Consider the following 20,756-nt stretch of genomic DNA (forward strand, 5'->3'; position numbering starts at 1 on the left):
CAAACGTTCCCAACAGACCCTCACAATACATTTGGGTCTGCCGAGTCTGTCTAGCTTCCTCCCCCGCCATCGGATCCAACTCATCACCAGGTGGTGATCAGTTGACAGCTCTGCCCCTCTCTTCATCCGAGTGTCCAAGACATACGGCTGGAGGTCAGATGAAACAACCACAAAGTCAATCATTGACCTCCGGCCTAGGGTGTCCTGGTGCCATGTGCACTGACGGACACCCTTAAGCTTGAGCATGGTGTTCATTATGGACAAACTGTGACTAGCATAGAAGTCCAATAACAGAAAACCACTCGGGTTCAGATCGGGGGGGCGTCCCTCCCAATCACGCCCCTCCAGGTATCACTGTCGTCGCCCACGTGAGCGTTGAAGTCACCCAGTAGAACAACGGAGTCCCCAGTTGGAGCATTTTCCAGCACCCCTCCCAGAGACTCCAAGAAGGCCGGGTACTCTGCACTGCCGTTCGGCCCATAGGCACAAACAACAGTGAGAGACCTGTCCCTGGCCCAAAGGCGCAGGGAAACGACCCTCTCGTTCACCGGGGTAAACTCCAACACATGGCGGCTAACCGGGGGGGGGTATAAGCAAGTCCACACCAGCCCGCCGCCTCTCACCGCGGGCAACTCCAGAGTAGTGGAAAGTCCAGCCTCTCTCGAGGAGTAAGGTTCCAGAGCCCAAGCTGTGCATGAAGGTGAGCCCGACTATCTCTAGCCAGTACCTCTCAATCTCACACACAAGCTCGGGCTCCTTCCCCACCAGCGAGGTGACATTCCATGTCCCCAGGGCTAGTCTCCGTGTCCAGAGATCAGGTCGTCGGGGACTGCTGCCTGATCCACTGTGCACCAGCCCCTTGTGAATCCTCCTGCAGGTGGTGGGTCCACAGGAGGACGTCCCCACATCATTTCTAAATTACATAAATGAAATGAACAGCACTTCTTGCAACCTCAGAGCCTTTTACCTTAAAATCTTTTATTTTCCTTGTCTTTTCTGTTTTTCTCTTGCAGTTGCTTTTCTCTGTCCCATTTTGTCTCCTCTCTATCTGCCTGTTCTTTATCAAAACTGTATTGTTCTCTTTTTCAGGGAGGTTCCAGCTTTAATCTAAACATGAACCTGTATGCCACTAAGAAAACTGCAGCTGAGGGCATGTTGGATATTGCTCTGTTCCTGGCTAATATCACACACATGAAGACCGTCATCGAACAAGGAGCTGGATACAGGTACAGTATGTGTGTAAAGGACACAGGGAGCTCCAGGAGAAGACAAAACAGTCTTAAGAACTTTTTCACCATTTTCTACAGCAATTTCTGTTCAAAGTGCTTTTTTTTCTCAAAGAGAAAATTAATGAACAAACATTCTCTTAAACTGTGTTCTCTTAATTTTAATATTTTGATGAGGGATGTGTGCTTTCATGAACATCTTTACAATTGCCTCAAAAAATTTTTACTGAATGTGACTTCATGCGTAACTTTTTCTTTTGCATCCTCAGGTACTACGTTGCTGTTCTGACACTCATTTCCTTCTCCCTGGCTCTTCAGATAATGGTTGGAATCCTGATCATCATCATTGGTGAGCATCACAAAATATCCTTGTGCTTCAGAAATCCATCTCCTATGTTTTAATCCATCATATTAACATACTAACTCAGTGACAAATGTTTGTTCTGTGCAACATGAAAAACCAACTACACAAAGATGAATGAAGTAAAAAATATAAATTGAAATATTCCTCTACATCTTTTGTATAGTTTCTTGTTGTTGTTTTGTCGTTATTGTTGGTATGTGTGTGTGCACGTGTGTTGCAGCCCGGCAAAACATCAATGAAGAGGCCAACCAGAAGCGCCTGGACAGCCTGAACAATATCATAACCATAATCATCTTCCTCATCTTCATCACCAACATCTTCATCTCAGTCTTTGGGATGGAGCGCACTGGCCTCTTTGCCAGGATGCATTTTTGACTCTGCAGTTATTATACTGTGTAAATCTTCTTGGAAAACAGGGAAAACACACACACACTGAAGTGTGACACTGTTGTACTTACAGTACTAATCAGCTATAATATTACTGTATTTTGATAAAGAGTATCTCAAAGTGATGTTATTCGTATGAATGGACTGGGTCAAGGCACCAACTAGATGTGTGTTTATGTTTGTGTCTGTATGTTTCTGTCTGTGTGCCTGTGGTCTGGTATGTCTGTGTCTGTAATGTATGCATGTATGTGTATGCAGCTCGTTTTGAGCTGACCCTCCTCCCCTCTTGTCAGCGGTGGTTAAACTTCCTGAACAATGTGATAACAGCCATCATCTTCCTCACCCTCATCATCAACATCATCAAAGCTGCCTTCGGCACACAGCGCAGCTGTTTGCTGCGATGGCTGTTTCAACGCTTCATTCTATGAGACACACTTAGCAGACACTCATAGACTGTATGTACATTCTTTAACACAAACTAAGCATAAACGTGCATGATTAAAGTTGCTTTGTGTAGAATTCCTATGTGAAAACTAGTGAGAACCCAAATGCATTTGTTTGCCCCAGTGTAATTTTTACAGACATTTTAAATTCTACACAAGACTCACATGTTAACAGCAAAAATAAACATGTTTACAGCCTGGAACAAAAACAGTTTTGGTCTCTATAGCTAACTTCCCCTTCCATGACACAGGGGGTGATTTGTGTTTTTATAACTTGCTCATTTAAATTATATTGAGACTAAAAGTTATGCAAAATTAAGAGTGTGGCCACTTTGAGTGACTGGCAGGAGGGTCCCACTGCTGGTGGCTAACTTCATTCTGCCCATTCAGCCCATTCCACTGATGCTGCACCCCTTTGCCTATTTTTGATTAGATGTAGCAGGCAGAGAGAAGCACTATCAATATGGTGATGGCCAGACCTTCAGAACTGCTCCTCAGAAAACCAGTGGTGATGTCACAGTGGGTTTGTCCAGCTTTTATACACAGTCAGTGGTCCTACAAATAGCAGCTTCAATCTTTATCCTTTCCATTTAAATGGTGTTTAGTGCTGTGGTATGACACAGTTAACATAAACATGTTCACACAGAATTCATTCTCAGTGTGAATGTATGTATTTGTAATATGGAATCACTTTAAAGGAATATTCAAGATTTTGTGAAATAAGTAGAGATATTCAGTTCAGCCAGTGCTAAAGATTGTCTTCAGGGCCAGGCCAAGCATATTTTAATGGATTAGTATCAGCTCAAATCTGAACTTGACTGTTTTTTGTGGTCTTTTTGCTGTTGATGGTTTTTTTTTTAATGTTCTTTTTTTTTTGTTTGTCTGTTTTGCCTGCCTCAGCCTACTACAATTGTAGCACTGCTCTCCTTAATGACAGTTAGTCAAGCAGATGCTAATTAATGTTGATTCATAAGTAATTTGAGGACAGGCCAAACCTCTTACATTTATATGTTGCCATGTTAACGTGCTCTCTGCTGGTGCATAGCTCCAATCTGTAACACAGCTGTACCGCCAGAGTGTGGTATAGTGTGCTTGTGAGCTACACACGTTTCAATGTGTCGAACACATACAATACGATATATCAGATCGGACATTGACAACATACAGAGCCTATGTAAAGTACATGTCAGTATGGATGCACCAGCTCTAAGTGTGTGGGTGTGCATGGGTGTGTTTGAAATGTTTGAAATATGTGAGTTTGTGTGTCTGTCCGTGTGTGTGTTGTAGCCCGCAGGGACCTGAATGTGGTGTCCAATCAGAAACGGCTCGACTACCTGAACAACGTTGCTACAGGCATCATCTTTGTCACCACGGTGACTAACTTCTTCATCAGCTTCTTTGGATCCAAGAGGACCGGCTTCTTCCGCTGGCTGCTCGCTCGGCTCCACTTCTGACACGCACTCACACAAAACTCATGTGCACTCACATATCAGACACACTTACACACACACAAACACAACATGCATGCACTTATTCACACACCATCAAACACACTGATCAAAGATGAACTTAACTTCTAAATAAATGTGTGTCTGTAAGTTTCACTTATTTTTATAAATTTGAAACACAGTTCAAACATCAGATCTTATTTATTCTTCAGGGACTGAAAAGTGTTATTCAGCCTATAATCCGACTAAAATATCTTCACTTTAACCAACTGAACATCTGTGTAATTATATTTTTTAATTTGTTACATTATTAATGTTGAACCTTCATTTAAAAATGTGATTTTGTTCCATTAAGTCTGTTTCAAACTGTTTTCCACTTTATATGTGTTTCTACCTTGTTGATCCGTAATGATAAAATTGAGAAAACTGATGTGAAGAATAATTTTTTACAGTAAATGGTTTAATTAAAAAAAAGGCAAGATTCAAAGCCAGATAGGAACAGGTGGTAAATATAAGAGACATCTCTACTGTAATATGTATGAATACATTCTCATCAAGAAAACTGAATAAATATAGTGATTTAACAGAAGGTGTGCTCTTTGTTTTTTGTTTTTTTTTTGCTGAAGATTGATTTTTTGGTGTTAATGGTTAGCTGGTATATGAAAAGGTGACTGCCAAGTGGTACAGTGGACCTATACTTGTAGTCAACAGTTTGGACCCATTTTTCCACTGAAATGAATAGCTGTCAGCACCAGGTGTAGTTTGAACCCTCTTTTTCTCTATTGTGTATGTATATGTGTGTGTGTTTGTGTATCACAGGCCGTCGGGACCTGAATAACACTGCTCTCCAGAAGCGCCTGGACTACCTGAACAACAAAACAACCATCACAGTCTTCATAACCACTGTTCTCAACTTCTTCATCAGTATCTTTGGCATGCAGCGCACTGGATACTTCCCATGGCTTATGATGCGAATTCACTGATGCACACAGACACACATATACGTGCATAAACACTTCTGCTGATCATTTTATCTTCAGACACATAGTTCATCTATTGGAGCAATAAAAAAATGTTTTAGAAAAAACTTGCTAAAAAGCTTTTTAATGTACATATAGACCTACAGTACTGGGGTTGGAATGTGATGGCCTAATGGTTCCATCTAGTGAGTGAAATTGCAGGAGCATCTAACATCAACCTCTTTTTCAGTAAGCAAAATGAACAAATAAAATAAAAGTAAAAGAAGAACATGAAGTATTGTTGTGATTGTGAATATGTTGTCCTTTACTAAGCTCTATAAAGAATGTCTCTTTTGCTTACTCCCATCACAGTGAAGTCAAAGATGAAACTCCCAACCAGCATATGTGCTGTACTGTTGTAGATTAGTTATAAAACTGTGCTAATCATCCCTTGTTTGCTAACTTTACAGCAAACAAAGCAAAACTAGTTTTCTACCATCTACAGTATGCTTTAGATGACAGTTTGACTCTGGCCCTGATGTTGATTTTGTTTGGTACATTTTACATATAGAAACAATCGTAAACAGACACCAAACAAAAAACAAATACAAGAAAAATTTCCTTCCTTGATGACTGAAACAGCAAAAGTGATTGTAATACTGGTTGGTATGGATGGACTGGGATGTGAAATAGAAAAGCAGCAACAAAATTTACGACAGGACAGAAAGTAAACATCCCTTATTTGATCTATTTTGTGCAATAAGACTTTTAAGTAGCTGTTTCAGGAGGAATACACCTTCAAAGAAGCATCATCTCTCTTTAAACATGTGGAGACTATGCAGTTGTTTTTCAAAAAATATGACTGTATATGGTGTTTTTTCCATTTCCAGTTCTTCATGTGGAAAGGAAACCTTGCACTGGTATTGTTGGTTGTCTGTTGTTATAGACAATAGAATTACAAAGAATCATAATAGTGGCTTTCAGTTACTGAAATTTGTGGAAAAACACAGTTAAATGTTTAAAAATATTATAAAAATTCTACACATCTGTTAAATATGCAGTCCAGTCCATACATTATGTTTTCAAAAGGAAAAACAAGTCTGACAGGAAGGTCCAGTCCAGTCAGCTTCAGTGACTTTTTCCAGGGAAGAGGCTTGGCAGGAGAAGGGAGGGATCATGTGTCATTGCCAAAATTAATTTGATTTTGTGGTTAGTTAGATGAGCGCATTTTACACATTTAGATACATACTTGGGTGACATCTAAAATCAGGGTAGGGAATGATGGATTGCTCTTTTCTGGAGTTAGAGCAACAGCAGCCCCTCAGAATGTCCTGAGATTCCTGTATGGCTCCTCTTTGTAGATCATCACACTGCATTGTCATGACCTGCAAATCAAATCTAACTGGCTATAGCCAGTGATTTTATGCAGAAAAGTCTCTGTATTATTGTTTCCATCAGTACATGCAACACATTCTGCATATGTTGTTGGTGTTACCAAATTAATGCCTGTTTAATCTTACTACACATTTGTATTGCAGTGAGTTGATCTGATAGCCTAATTTGTTTAAGAAGGGCACTCTGGTTGCCTGGTGCTCAAGGCAATTGACTTTTATTGCATGTCATCCCTGATATCTCTCTACCTTCATATTCTGACATCTTAGCTTCCCAGTAAATGCCCAAAGTGCTTAGTTGCAGAGTCAAATTAATGGTCAGCTTTCACCAAAACTATAAAACTTGCCAGAAACTGGTTTGTTAGAATTCAAAAGGGGGCATAAATTAATAAAATTGAAAACACATAGTGTGTACAGGTGATTTGGTAACAAATTGTTGTACATTGAATCAAGCCCACAGCATACCTTATCTACTCAGCATGAATGTAACTCTTGAAAAACAACATGTTTTTTAATGTGTCAGACCTTTTTACAGTTGCATGTGGTTCATGCTCTGACCTACATATTTGGATGCTATTAGCTATAAATGTCGCCTCCAACTTTCAGGGCAAAGAATATTGAACATAAAATAATCGAGTACTACTTAAAGACCAATTTCTTAGATAGGGAAATGTTTCAGTACATAATTTTGGGTTTAAAAATGAAAATTCTAATGATCATATTCTCTCCTCTTGCTTAGACATGGCCTCAGCCAGCAGCCTCCAGTGTGAAGCAGAGCTCCTTTGTTCAGTCTGCCTGGGTGAGTTCACTGAGCCTGTCTCTACTCCATGTGGACACAACTGCTGCAAGGCTTGTATCACAAATTACTGGGCCAGCAGTAACCTGACGTTGGTGTGTTTACCTTCATACAGCCTCATCAGAGAGTCTCAACCTTTAAAAAACACCAACTGGCTGACCCTGTGTCAGATCTTGAGGACAAGGTGTTTGAGTTCTTCTGTCATTTAGACCAGATGTGTGTTTGTTTCATGTGCCTGAAAAATGACCATGCCACACATGAAGCAATTCCTTTAGATCGTGTGTTCAGAGAAAGGAAAAGCCAGCTGGAAGATGTGATGTCAGAAATAAAAATGAGGAAAAACACAAAATCCTGGATGATTAAGAAAATCAAATATTCACTTGAACAGAGCAAGAAAAACTCAGAGAAGGAGATTGTTGAGGTTTTAACTGCTCAGGTGACCTTTCTGCGAAGAAGCCTAGTTGAGCTGCTTGCGATAATCCAGGAGAAGCAGAACGCAGTATAAAAACAGGTTGTAGACCACGTGACACAGCTGGAGCAAGAAGTTGCTGAGTTGGGGAGGAGAAGGTCAGAAACTGAGCAACTTCTAAAAACAGAGGACCACTTCCGCCTGCTGCAGAGGTGGCCATCCCTCTCTTACATCCCTGCTGAAGACCAGTCTGATCCCCTGTCCCATTCCACCTCTCTATTTACACAAAACCTCATGAATCATCAGAATTATATGGAAATAGTGAAAGAAGCAATGATTCAGATGTAAAAGGCGCTCAGTAATGAGATGAAAATGCTTATTAATAAGATCAGGTTGTCTTCTGGCTGTGAGGTGGCTGAACAATCTAAAGCAGCTGAAAAGCCAATGACAGATGAGTTTAATAATGCAGTGTGGAATCTGCCTCAGGACAGGCTGATGCTGATCCAGCAGTGTAATGCGGTAGATGTGACTATGGATGCCTATATGGCGCATTTGAAACTCATGGTGTCTGAGCATGGGAAGCAATTGAAATTTCGTCAAAGCCCACAGTTTTTTCTTACCTTATTTGGAAGAAGATTTGAAAATAATTACTTTGTCCTTTTCATCAGGCAGGTTCTACTATGAGGTTCAGGTCAGTAGAAGTGGAGCTGGATCTTGGGAGTAGTGAAAGAATCTATTAAAAAGGAGATGATTTTCTATCCCTCACCACAGGAGGGAGCCTGGACAATTAGTGAATTAGGCTTCTGCCAGGGATGTTTTGCTCATGATGATTACTTTGGTACCACTCGCCTGGAAGGAATGCCCAAAACAGTTGGTGTGTTTGTTGATTATGAGAAGGGAGAGATCTCCTTCTATGACGTGGATACCAGAACTCAGATCTACTCCTTCACAGGATGTACTTTCACTGAGACCACACCAGTATTAAAAGCTTTTTTCTATGCTGTGGCTGGTGTTTCCTTCAGCAACAGGCCAAAGCTCTACCCTATTTTTGGTATCTTTGATGATGAGTCTGATGACATACTCACAATAAGTCCTGTACACCAATCAACTTAAGGTGCCCCATACATCAGGAGAAATTAATGTGCAACTGCTATCAAATGTTTATTCTTTCTTTGTTAGTGTACACATTGGTGAGATATATAATACACTGCATATCTTATAGCAGAAAGTTTTTAACAACTAAGAGACAGCAGAAGTAGCACCGCACATTAGAAAAGGACAACTGAAACTCAGTGTAATATATTGTATAATGTATGCATGTGTATATTTGTTTTCTAGCCAAACTGGCAAATAAACCAAAGATGTTTTAACTGAACAGCTGGTGGAGATGCATTACCGATTGGCAAGTAAGGTACAAGGCAAGACAATCTAATATGTACATATTGTAATGCCTATATATGACCAGAAGATGGCAATGTTGTTTAACCGACGTTGTGGTCTCATTCTGAAACAAGAAGGAAGCAAAAAGGGCTGGAGACTGAATAGTGGCATCATGGGAACCCAACCCCATTTACAGTAATAGCCACTTTTAAAACTGCTTTTGATGTATAGTTTAACATTAATCTCATGGTTTACTGCGTTATTTTTTCTCATCTTAAGTATCAATGATCTTGTTTTTTTAACTCCATGGTCTACAATCTGCTTTGTTTTGTTGTTGTTGTTTTTTTTTGAAACACTAAGACACCCATCTGGCATGCTCGGCCAAAACATATCTAAAATATGACCAGGCCATGTTTGTTATGTATTATGTGACTGGTGTGTATTAAATAGCTGCTAACAGTAATAAAAGTGTATGTCTTAAAAAAAAATCTCAGAGGTAATTTTTCTCACATTACATTGAGTTCTCTAAGAATGACAAGTGCTTTGCTCATGGGTAATGTGGATAAACCTTTTAATCTGACCTAACACTACACAGTCAAGACACTAAGCTTATGCTGTATCTTTATTAACATGCATGATTGGAGTCATTTATTGAATTTAATGAGAAGAACTTTGTAGAAGTTTTACAATGATAAAACACATAAGGAAACTAAAATAATCATCATTATGTTCTCGCTGATAAAGTTAGCACAGACTTTTCAGAAGGAACTATTGGCCCACTGATGTGTTTCTCTCAAGGGGAACTTTAGCCAGCAAAGTATTTATACCTCAGTTGCCTGACTGACTGGCGCCCAGGGAACTGGGACACCGTGTGTGTGTGTGTGTGTGTGTGTTTGTGTGTGTGTGTGTGTGTGTGTGTGTGTGTTTGTGTGTGTGTACTTGGTCAGTGTCTAGTTGGAAAGATTTCCTTGGGATGATGTGTAATTGTGGGTAAGAGAACCAGACAAAAAAAGAGACATAAGAGATGAGATGAAATCATATGATCTAAAAGATATAAGGATAATCACCTTTATTACACACAAGGAATTTGTTTCCGGTACAGAACTGATATGCCACATATTTGACTAGTCTTATACTGAATGGAGGTCATTCATTCATCAAACTTGTGAGTGACAGTCAAGCATGAACATGCCACAGGTTTTAATATGATGAGACAATGCATGGGTACAAAATGAACCTAAAAACATCACACTATAGAGATGAGACACTGCTTTAGTAAAAATAAACAAACACAATTAATATGTATAAATGATCTTAATAAGATAAGCATAGCTAAAAATCAAATGTATTCAGATTGATCAGTTAGTTAATGATTATGTTCGAAAAATGACTGAAAGCCATGACATCTGCACTTGAGAATTTATTTTTATTGCACCTTAAAAATCATATAACTTCTACTGATACAAGCAGCTCATTATGAGTTTGAATCTAACCTGGGTGATTATTTTCTCCTAATGGTCATCTAAGCTGAAATAATCATAACACTATCAAATCCATCATATAATGAAATCACTATACATCCCTTACTGTTGATCTGTGAGTTCAGTGAGAGATATTGTACATTAAACTCAACATTTGTTTAACATTTACTAAGTGACTTAACAAATGTAGATTTTGCAGAACAGTGAACTTGTGAAATATGCATTGCAATGCCAAGAGTTTATAGAGGTCAAGGCCACCCCAAGCCACTACAACAGTAAAAGGCTATTTACACATTATTCTGTAAGTAATAATAACCCCACAGTCATGGATCGATCACTGAACGGGCCTACTGGGCAAGGGTCCGGGGCCCAAGGGCGCAGAAGGCCCTAAATCATTAAGAAGTCTATCGAGCAAATAACTACAAAACAACTACTCAAAAAACAAACAAAAAACCCAAACAAAAACAGAAAATGGGAAAAAAATAGATGCACTGTACATCTAGAAATACAAAACCACTGCTAAGAAACAAAAACCTACCCCAAAGACAACAAAATGACAACAAAAATAGCCTATGCAAAATGACAAAAAAAAGATACAAAACTACAAGACATGCATTGTTTTTTTAATTTAACTGAAAATGATCTGTTATAGACTTTCTGTATATTTCAGCATGGTTATTGCAGACATTCACAGAATTTCCTATTATTTTGTTTTGAATGTGTTTTATGAATTACAGTGCGTTTGCATTTGAAAAATGTGCTGTAAATATTTAGTATTTTCTCGTGGTGGAGTATGAATGAGAAAAGATTTCGTGGATTTTATTAGATGTGGTCATTGAATAAATTTATAATGTAAGCAATAATGATAATAAAAAACGATTCACTTCTGTTCCACTGACTATGTGAAGATTTTTGACAATGAAAGTTTTGACCAGTGCATTATAGCAATCAAATAAAAGTGCTACATGCACGCGCCTTTCCTGGGAAGAAGGGAAGGGTGGGAGGGGGCACGTCTCGGGGGCGCGCTCTTCGCCGTCGTGACATCACGGAAGCGCCCGAGTGGGAAGCCACCAGTGGAGGAGCTGGAAAAGACGGAAAAGAGGGAAAGACAGTAAAGGATACACTGGAGACACGAGAGACAGAGCGTTTCACCTCGGCTGTTACGTTACGGAGCTCACTTAGAGGTTTGACAGCAGTAGAATATATTAAGCGGACAACCGACTGGCCTTTTTGTTGCACACAGCTTATTTCACAACCGAGGGGCAGCAGCGTTAACACAGCCGCAGTGAGTACTGGAACTTAACTGACAGTGTGAGTGTGTGCGCGTACACATGCAAGTACATGCTTTATTACACAGTCCTCTCTGTTTGCGTATGTGTGTGTGTGTGTTGTAGTCATACTGGCCACCTCTCCTTCCGTCGCTCATGTGTGTTGTCTGTGTTGCAGCCACGTTTGAGGAATAACTGGAGCAATAACATAATTAAAATTTAATGGCCGCTTTGAGGTGCAGCAGTTTCAGGTAGATAAACCATTTGTAGCGGTGCAGCCAGAGGCTTAATTTCCTCGAATAACCGGGTAACAACACCGTGTCTCGTCTGTTTACCGATAAATGCGATTGTCAGTCTGTTCCCTGTGCTGCAGATGGAGTACTACTGACAGCCTTGTTCCCTCAAAGCTACTGAATTGCTGTCATTGCTGTCTTTTACATCAGTATTAGTGACCTTATAGTAGTTTTATCCCCTGTGGTGTTACTGATATTCCCTCACGGACATTAAGTGTTAGACAGTATGAAGTTTATGTTTCATCTCTTGCCATCATATTCCCATGGGGACTGTTAGTTGTATTGTGATGCCTCCAGCAGTTTCCCCCCCAAGTTCTTCAGGCCAGTTGTATGTGTTCTGAACTTTTTCAAGACACAAATCCGTGCACGTTTCTTCAATGATGCTTTCGTTGCTGCAGGACTGTCAGCGGCCACTTCGTGCAGCCTGTCGGTCGAGGCACGTCAAGACTGAGAACAATATCTTTGCAAACAAAGTCAACTTGACATCGATATGATACGATCGTGTTGACGGAGGCGGGGAGGTGAAATGGACTGCGTGTGCTTTGCAATGCACGGAGGTCGGGAGGGGAGAGGGGTGGATTGGAGGGGAGGAGGACGCCGTGATTTCCTCTGTGTTCCGCCCACAGCTCCGTTTCTTTAAACCGCCCCTCCTCCGGCAGCACCGACTCAGGGAACCGAGATGCTTCCTTCCACTGAGACTTGTAAACACTGGATATTTTTAAATGTCCAGGCTCTGCACACCAATCTGCCTTTGGAGAAACTTGGTTTTAGATTTAGTTATAACAACGAGTGGCTAAGTTTAGCATGACCTTAAAACCATAGTCAGAGGATTAAAGTAACCAACTACATTTACTAAGTTTTGTACTTAAGTACCATTTTAGGGTATTTTCATTTTCTGCTACTTCATAGGCTACTTAGTCTTCATTACATTTCAGAGGAAATAATTGTACTGTGTTTATTGGATACATTTAGTTACTAGTTATTTTCAGAGATTTATAAAACAAATAATATAATCATAATACTTCATTGATCCTCATTTCACAAGCTACCTAGCAGTTGTAAAGTAGTTCAAATTACAAGAATATAAAGTATTTAAAATTAGCTCTCCTTTATCAGATGTAACATTAAAGTGATGAACACAATAATGTATCAATAATTATACTTAACCCAATAAAATGACAATAATGTGAACTGTGCCATTCTACATAACAAGTACTTTAACTTTAGGTACTTTAAGTAAATTCTGATGCTAATGCTGTTGTACTTTTATTTAAGTAACATTTTGAATGTAGGACTTTTACATTAATCAGAGTATTATTATTTACACTGTGGAACTGCTGCTTTTGCTTAAGATTCTTCTACCACTGCCCATGGCTGTGTATTTCTGGGCTGTCGATCCCTGATGAACCTTTGTGCACAGAGTCTTCTGACTCTGTCTCCAGGCTCGACATCAAAGTTAAAACTTTGTTTTAGCGGATCAGTACTTTATAACATTGGTAACTTGACCCGACAAAGACATTAGCTCTTTTAAATAGCTTCCCAGAACATACTTTTATCATCAGTCCATCTAATCTTTGATTCCTTGTTTTATTATTATTATTTATTTATTCAAGTTGTTTTATTCTTTTGCCAGAGGTAGAATTTTTCACCACTGAGAGAGAGATAGATGCATCGATAGATGTTTGGGTCACCTTCTCAATTTGCTTCATCCTGATTTAACTTGATGTACAGAATGAGCCTCTTACTTTCTCTTCCATTAACTACAGCACGCCTGAATTAGCTTTGTGCTTCCCTGCCTTTGTGTTAATTGTTGAATCTCAATGGAACGTTTTCCATGTTGGTTATGTAGGTGGCAGCAGCAAAGATTAGATAAGTGTGCCTTGTGTGTCTGCACGTGCATGGCATCAATGTGCTTCATGTGCAACGGTGTGGGTATGTACATGGATCTATGTGTGTGCTTGTGCGCCAGTCATAGAGTGTGTGTGAACACCTGATTGTAAGCATGTTTTGTTTGCTCAGCCTGCATCTCGGATTCATTTCCTGTGGTACACAATAGAACAAAGCTGATGCTATCTGTCTCTTTATCGGTGGTGTGCTTTCCAGGGTCTGAACCATATTATATCGCAGATAGGTCTGATGGCACAGAGTGAAGTTACAAGTAGCTCAGCTACTCTGGTGAGCCAAAATCTCTATCTTGCACAGACATCTTCTGCCTAACATAGTATTCACTGTCAGCGACTGCTAATACTTCCTCCCCAGTATAACTGAACTGTTCAGTTAATTGAAAAAACTCCTTTTGAGTGGGATTAGTTGGATTTCTGGTAAGGGTCTAAAATGTGAGAAAACCTATTTTATCTTTTTATTTTAATTACTCTCTCTAAGTTTCTACCATTTTCTACATAAATATGAAGTTCTTGTGCTTAAATCAGCCCAGAACTGTCATTATGGTTTGTCATCAGTATCATGCCCTGTCATAGAGACCTTCTATCTGTATGTGGGAAGAAGCCAAGCCACCGATAATACAGCGGCACTGCATGAGCTGTGCATTGCAAAGCAGTGCTAAATGAATACAGTAGTAATACATCCTAGGATGGTGATAAACTGAGAGTGACCTGGGGGCCTGTAGTCATCATTAGTCGATGATGTATGTGTATTTGCAAACTTAAGAATAAAAGCTGTTTATCACATTTCTTGCAACTCAAAACTGCGCTTAAATATAAGGGAGTTACAGAGGTCAGGGGTAAATCGTAGATAACTGAAGTACAGAAACAGCGGCGAGCACACACCTTCTGAGTCATGTTTTGAAAATAATTGGCGTGATGAAAATTAAGTTAACAAAAGCAATATGTATAGTTCAAGATGGGGTAGTGTGGACTATTATTTGCATTTCATTTGAGCACTTGTTTTCACACTTATCAGGAGTGCAAGCAACGCAGTAAAGCAGGAGTTACATGTTTGCAAACACTTTCTATGCATCTTCATTGTAATCACATGATTTCTCTGATGTACCTTGTAGACCAGCAGATTTCCTTTTCTTCCTAATTGTGTTTTTGTTTTTTATTTATTAATCTGTATTTTTATAAATATGTATTATTATTATCATTATTATTATATTTTATTATTATAGGCTGTTAAAACCAGAGATGTAAAAGATTTCGCACAGATAAAATAAATGTCTTTAAAAATTAAAAGTACATAATAGTTTTGCAGGAAAAAACACTCAGCCAAGAAGTTTTTTAGCCTTTTTTATAGCATTCTTAAGTGTATTTCTTAGGAGCTTTATACAGGCCCTGGATGGCATGAGTTGCTACATAATCTTACATCTGTCGTAATTTTGAAGTAGTAGTAATAGTATTAATTCATTTCTTAGGCAAATAACAGTCTGAGCTTCAGAGATGTAATGTGATCATCATCCTGATAAAAACTCTATATGTTAAAAAGTTGAATCTGTAGAACAGCAGACTTATTACTTTAAATCTTTAAAACAGACTAGGTGCAGAACAAGTATGGCTCTCCACCTTCAGCGGGCCTGTCGTCTTGACTTTCAGTGCGATGTTTAACCCCAGACAGCACCAGTGACTCCTCTCCAGCTACATCATGCCACACTGAGCCTGACAAGAACAGAGAGTAATGAAGAATAATAATATTGTTAAAGAGTACAATGTGTTTAGAGCCCAGATTCCCAGGCGAGAGACTGACTTTTTCAAATCTGGCTCCCATGCTGAAACACCAGCCGGCTAAGTATAGGTGGTGTGCTGCATTGTGTGGTGCGATAGACGCATGTGTGGTTGTTGCATAAATAGAACATGCTGAAAATCTTCAGGAATGCTGATGGAGAAAGAGAGAGGCCGTGAGAGGAAGTGAGAGCATGTGGGAGACGAGCGAGAGTCAGAAAGGGAAAGGAGGGATTACAGGTAGAAGAAAACAAGGAATAATTGGGTGTTTGTGAAGCAGTAATGGAAGTAACCTTTCTGTCACGCTCCCTCTCTTCAGTTTAGATGATTTCATATTCCACATCATTCTGTGATTGCTTGGCTCTACTTCTGTAGTTTCCTTAAATGTAATGTTAGCTCAAGTTTTTGGTTGTTTTTAATCTGTAGTCATTTGGGAAAATGACCAAATTTGTCAGAAGTATGTTCTCTGCTGTGCCATCACACACTAGATACACAAGATCAAGTCCTTGGCATCCAACCATGGAGACTTTCTTGGTAGCCAAGTGTGATACTCCAAGATTTTATGAGGCCTAAGCCAACACTGTGTGTTAAAGAAAGATGATACAGACAGCATACTGTTAGGAACATTACAGGGAGGCAGAGGGTGAAACACAGGGCACTGTGGGTACTGGTGTTTTCTGCAGAGGGTTTTGTAGACATAAACGGAACGAGGCTTTTTTGGTTCACTTTTGGGTTTATCCCTTCACCTTGGACTCTGGTCACTATTTTTTTACAGTAGTCAGACAAATGATTAACTGATTAATCAAGAAAATGATCATTGAAAATGAATATAAATGTTAGCTGCAGCCATAGATCTGATCACTGCTGCAGTGACATATAGACATTCGTGTACAGTGGCACATCATGTAACACTGCAAAAAATGTATGTACTTGAATTTGACAAAACTCAGGATCTTTGAGCTTTGGTCACAGTTTTAAACTGCAGCAAACTTAATCTGATGAAGACCATGAGGTGTGGTTGAAAGCTCTGAAAAAAGCTTGGGTGAATATTTTTGTTTTGTTTTTTGTTAAACTACTGGTACCAAGGTCAAGAATGAACTTTTATGAACTTTCAGTGTCGCAGTGTTTAACAGATGCTTTTTACAGCAGCACCCTGTGGTTTCTTCATGTTTGATATATGGCACATGGACAGGCATGTGCTAGTGTTGCTGGATCACTCCCAGTGGGTCATAGGTGTGTTCTTTGTTATGTATTTTAGAGTTTTTGGTGGGTTCAAATGACAAGCTTGAGGTTATTAATGTTTGCATCAGACTCTGTAGTGCTGCAGTATCTCACCTCTGGCCCTCTTGGAACCACTACAAATAAGATGTTAACCTGGAGACACCTGGTTTGTTCATGTGACACATAGACTTGAACTGTAGAAAACACAGCAGGGTGTGTTGTGTTTTCCATGCTCAAGCCAATAAAGGTGTGTATGTTTGCCATGTGATAGATGGGTGACCTGAACATAGTATACTTTGCCTCTTTCCAGATGCATGCTGGGATAGGCTCTAGCCCCTGGCAACCCTGCCCTGGATCTCCACTGGGAAAATATGAGTGGGGGAGGTGATTGTTATTTTCTAAAGGCAAACAGAGATACCTTTGAGTACGACTTTTAACCCCACAACCATCCACTGACCAACATGAGTGAGCAGAGGCAGGTCAATAAATGCTCAACTACAGGCTCGAAAGAAGTTATACTGTATAGTTTTTGCATTATACTGCCGGTTGGGACATGAGCATATCAGTATCTACAGGTCAGGAGGTCCAGCGGTTAGGAGGAGGAAAGCCCCCAACACACACATACACGCACACACGCACGCACTCTCACACTGAAGCATCAGATGAGCGAATGTTGTTAGTGGTTGTATGTAAGTGGTGCCTATGCTAGAGGCAGGGCCCTGGCCTTTTTCTGTCCAGGTGTGTGTGTGGCTTTTTTCCTCGCCTAAGGGGCGATGGAACAGATGGCCCCTGTTTGTGTTTGTGTGTGTGTGGCTGTAACCAACTGGCTGTCAGTAACATTTCCCCTGGCAAAGATCTGTGTCTAGTAGAATATTAGTAGGAAAGATGCACTACTGCAGGGCTGTGAAAGGGCTCGGGCACGAGTGCAGGTAAATTTAAAGGGGTGGACCAACGGGCTGTTCAGCTAATCAGACCTAAAATGAACACTTAGTGAACAAAGTTAGCAATTTCCAAGTTGCTGCATATTATAAGTTATTTCCCACAAAATACTCAGCAACATGTGTAGAATCACTGCCACACAGCACAAGCATATTAAGTTTCAAATCTTCTGTTTACACTGACACTAAGCAAATTCAGGGCTTCATCTTTCTCATTCAGCATTTTCTATATGGTGGCCTCTTGTGAATAATGTCAAATAATGGCACTCTGTGTGGGGTAGGAGATTATAGCATTTGCAACAGAAAGAAAGAAATGTCAGCAACCTCTGAGTCTGTGCTCATCCTGTACAGAACGGTGTGATAGAATAAGATTTTCATTATTTTTTATAGCTCTGTTAATTACAAGGTTTCTTTGACTTGATTAACTTAATCAGTTTTCAATATTTAAGTTATATATTTCATCCAACACGCACACAGGCAGACTATTAATAGGCTGTAAAAGCATAACCAACCATTGTTTCATGGTATAGTAGCCAATTCAACTAACCCGTGTGACCCATGTGATTAACAGATGGCATTTATTTATTATTTGTTTTATCCTTTTTTTTTACATGTTATTATTGCTGAATAAAATGGATACATAAGAATTAATTTGTAGATTATTCTATTTTTCATACATGTAATTTTTCCAGCCGGAAAACTGATTCAAAGTCAGCTGATTGAACGTTATGCACATGACTTTGATTTGGTGACTTTGATTTGGTTGCGGGAGGTGTTAGGCCAGAGTGTGATTTGAAGAAGAAGGCATTTTGGGTGATCATATGAACTGTGGATGAGGAGTTAGCCAAGGCATTTTGGCTGTAATGTGTGGACTAATAATTTCAGTTTGTGTGTGTACAGGTCAGTGCGGTGGCAGAAAAAGTTGCTTTTGATCCCATAGTAAACTCACCAGTAACCTGAATTGTATTAATATTTTGGCCTGTGAGTCTTTTGTTTAACCTGTTGCTGTTGTAATGAGATTTGTGGCAGTTAAGTGAGGTTTGTTTTCTATATACACACTTTGCTCAAGGATGCAAAAATAATTTTCATTAACACTTTTTAAAATTATTATTTAGCCCTTGAAGTTTCAAACATAATATCAGGAGCCGATTGCAGGATACAAGAACCCAACGAGACAGTTTTAAATATTTTGTCAAACAGACAGTCAAAACGCCCAATTCCATTTAAGCAATATAAAGTTCAAAAAATCTTTGAGTATGATGAGTTATGGTCAGCAAATGTTTGCCAGTTTTACACAGTGTAGAACATCTTTGTTTAACTGATTATTTAAAATAATTTTCTGTGCATTGCCTTGTGGATTGTCTGTTCCATTTGTTCTAATAGCAGTGCACAAAATAAATAGAAAAAATTGGTCTAACTCAGAAGTAGCTTCATCATTTGGTAAATATACTTGGACCTTAAATGCACTGTATCTTTGCTCCACTGACCACTAAATCTGTCTCTTTCTCTTTGTCTTTCTAGGTGATCTCATCATCCCAGGCCTTGTGGACTAACTAACTGCCTTTATTCAAAAGGGTGCCCTATTGATTTCTGCTCTCTAACAAAGCCCATGGATTAAAGCGAGGGTGCTGGGAAGGTCTTGATCACAGCTGTGCTAACACTGCATCAGGATATTTCAAGTCAAGAAGGACTACACTAGAAGATTGGCAGGAATTCAGTGTTTTCAGCTGTTAATTTAGTGTTTCAGAATTTTTTCCTAGACATCCATCATACATTGTTTGCTTCATGTAATTTTGAGCATGTTGTAAGTGCATAGGCTCCTAACTGTGTTTTCTTTAGGGAGAGGCTTTCCTCAGGACTTTTTGGAAACATTTTTTATCCACTTCACTGATTAATTTGACCCAGACGCTCTTGCATCTCTACACTGTACATCCCATTTCGACTCACCATGTATGGTAGCTCACGTTCTATCTCAAAGTTGGATGTTTTTGGATCCAATGGTAATGGGTCAGTGTCTGTGAGCCCTGGTCGCTCTCCACGCCTCCCACGCTCCCCATGCCTTGGACACCGGAGGAACAGCGGCAGCAGCTCCACTGGTGGACTTACTGGCTCTGGTAAAACGCTGTCCATGGAGAATATTCAGTCACTTAATGCTGCCTACGCCACAGGAGGTCCAATGTACTTCACTGACACAGGGGAAGACCCGGTCAGCATTGGGAGCCTGGGCAGTGGGCTGAATCCTTCGCTGCCCAAAAGCACCATGACCCTAGGGAGAGCTGGGGTCAGGGTCCCCTATGGGGTCAGGGCAGCTGTTATGGGCAGCAGTCCTAATATAAACACTGGAGGAGGAGGGGGGGGTGGTGGTGGAGCGGTCACATCCAGTGATGCAATAGCGTTTGGCGGTGAGATACAAAACCAGCCTTCGCAGGCGGCTACTGTTCCCCACTCCATGAGACAGGTGAGGTGCTTCTTCTATTGCTGCAATGTTGAAGGCTGCATCTTCTAAGAGAAGTGCAAGTCAGGCGTGTGACAAGTTCATACAGGAGCAAAATTTTTCAGTTGTTAAGCTATGCTTGGGCTCCAGCTTTATATTAAAATGACAGGTATGACAGTGATATCAATCTAGCTGTGAGTAAGAAAGTAAATAAGCATATTTGCCAAAATCTTGGCATATTCCTTTGAAAGACTGGATAAGTTTGTTCAGTTTATTTCCAGGGCTTAAAGAAACATAAAAAAAAAAACAACGAGACAATAGATGAGCTCAAATAAAATCTATAATAAACACGAATGTGTTAAAAGGAATGTGTGAATGAAACTGATATAGGGTGCAGTTCATGCTTGTCTCTCCTTTGATTAAAGAGTCAGAAATAAAAGAAAAAACAAATTTGTTCTACTTGGAAAACTAAATATTGTGTCATACAAATAGGGATGGGCGATTCTTTCGATTTTTTCGATTAATTCGAATTTACATTTTAAGGCGATTTTTTTTTTTAAATCGAGGTATCACGATTTTTAATTATAATAAAAAATAGATACATTGTCATTGCACCAATGGCAGAATAATTAAAAGGCAATATT

At 39.7% G+C, this 20,756-nt stretch overlaps 2 protein-coding genes across 7 annotated transcripts in view; both read left to right on the forward strand.

The window, feature by feature from the left end:
• LOC109959916 (ninjurin-2-like) overlaps nucleotides 1–4,915 on the forward strand; it is a 44,893-nt gene extending 39,978 nt beyond the window's left edge. The window contains exons 2-5 of one of the 5 annotated variants that reach the window (XM_020599674.1): nucleotides 1,090–1,226; nucleotides 1,496–1,575; nucleotides 2,236–2,432; nucleotides 3,708–3,793. In XM_020599674.1, the coding sequence (XP_020455330.1) occupies nucleotides 1,090–1,226; nucleotides 1,496–1,575; nucleotides 2,236–2,405 (387 nt within the window). In that variant the 3' untranslated portion in view covers nucleotides 2,406–2,432; nucleotides 3,708–3,793. The other 4 variants (XM_020599676.1, XM_020599673.1, XM_020599677.1 and 1 more) reach the window with 4 other exon arrangements.
• Nucleotides 4,916–11,307: 6,392 nt separating this feature from the next.
• The window catches only part of LOC109959816 (ELKS/Rab6-interacting/CAST family member 1-like), a 132,836-nt gene continuing 123,387 nt past the window's right edge, over nucleotides 11,308–20,756 (forward strand). For both annotated transcript variants that reach the window (XM_020599494.1, XM_020599493.1), the window contains exons 1-2: nucleotides 11,308–11,569; nucleotides 19,200–20,136. In XM_020599494.1, coding sequence (XP_020455150.1) covers nucleotides 19,627–20,136 — 510 coding nt within the window. In that variant the 5' untranslated portion in view covers nucleotides 11,308–11,569; nucleotides 19,200–19,626. The remainder of the gene's footprint in view (nucleotides 11,570–19,199; nucleotides 20,137–20,756) is intronic.

This window comes from Monopterus albus, unplaced genomic scaffold, assembly GCF_001952655.1.
Source record: "Monopterus albus unplaced genomic scaffold, M_albus_1.0 scaffold41.1, whole genome shotgun sequence".
NCBI classification, from domain to species: Eukaryota; Metazoa; Chordata; class Actinopteri; order Synbranchiformes; family Synbranchidae; genus Monopterus; species Monopterus albus.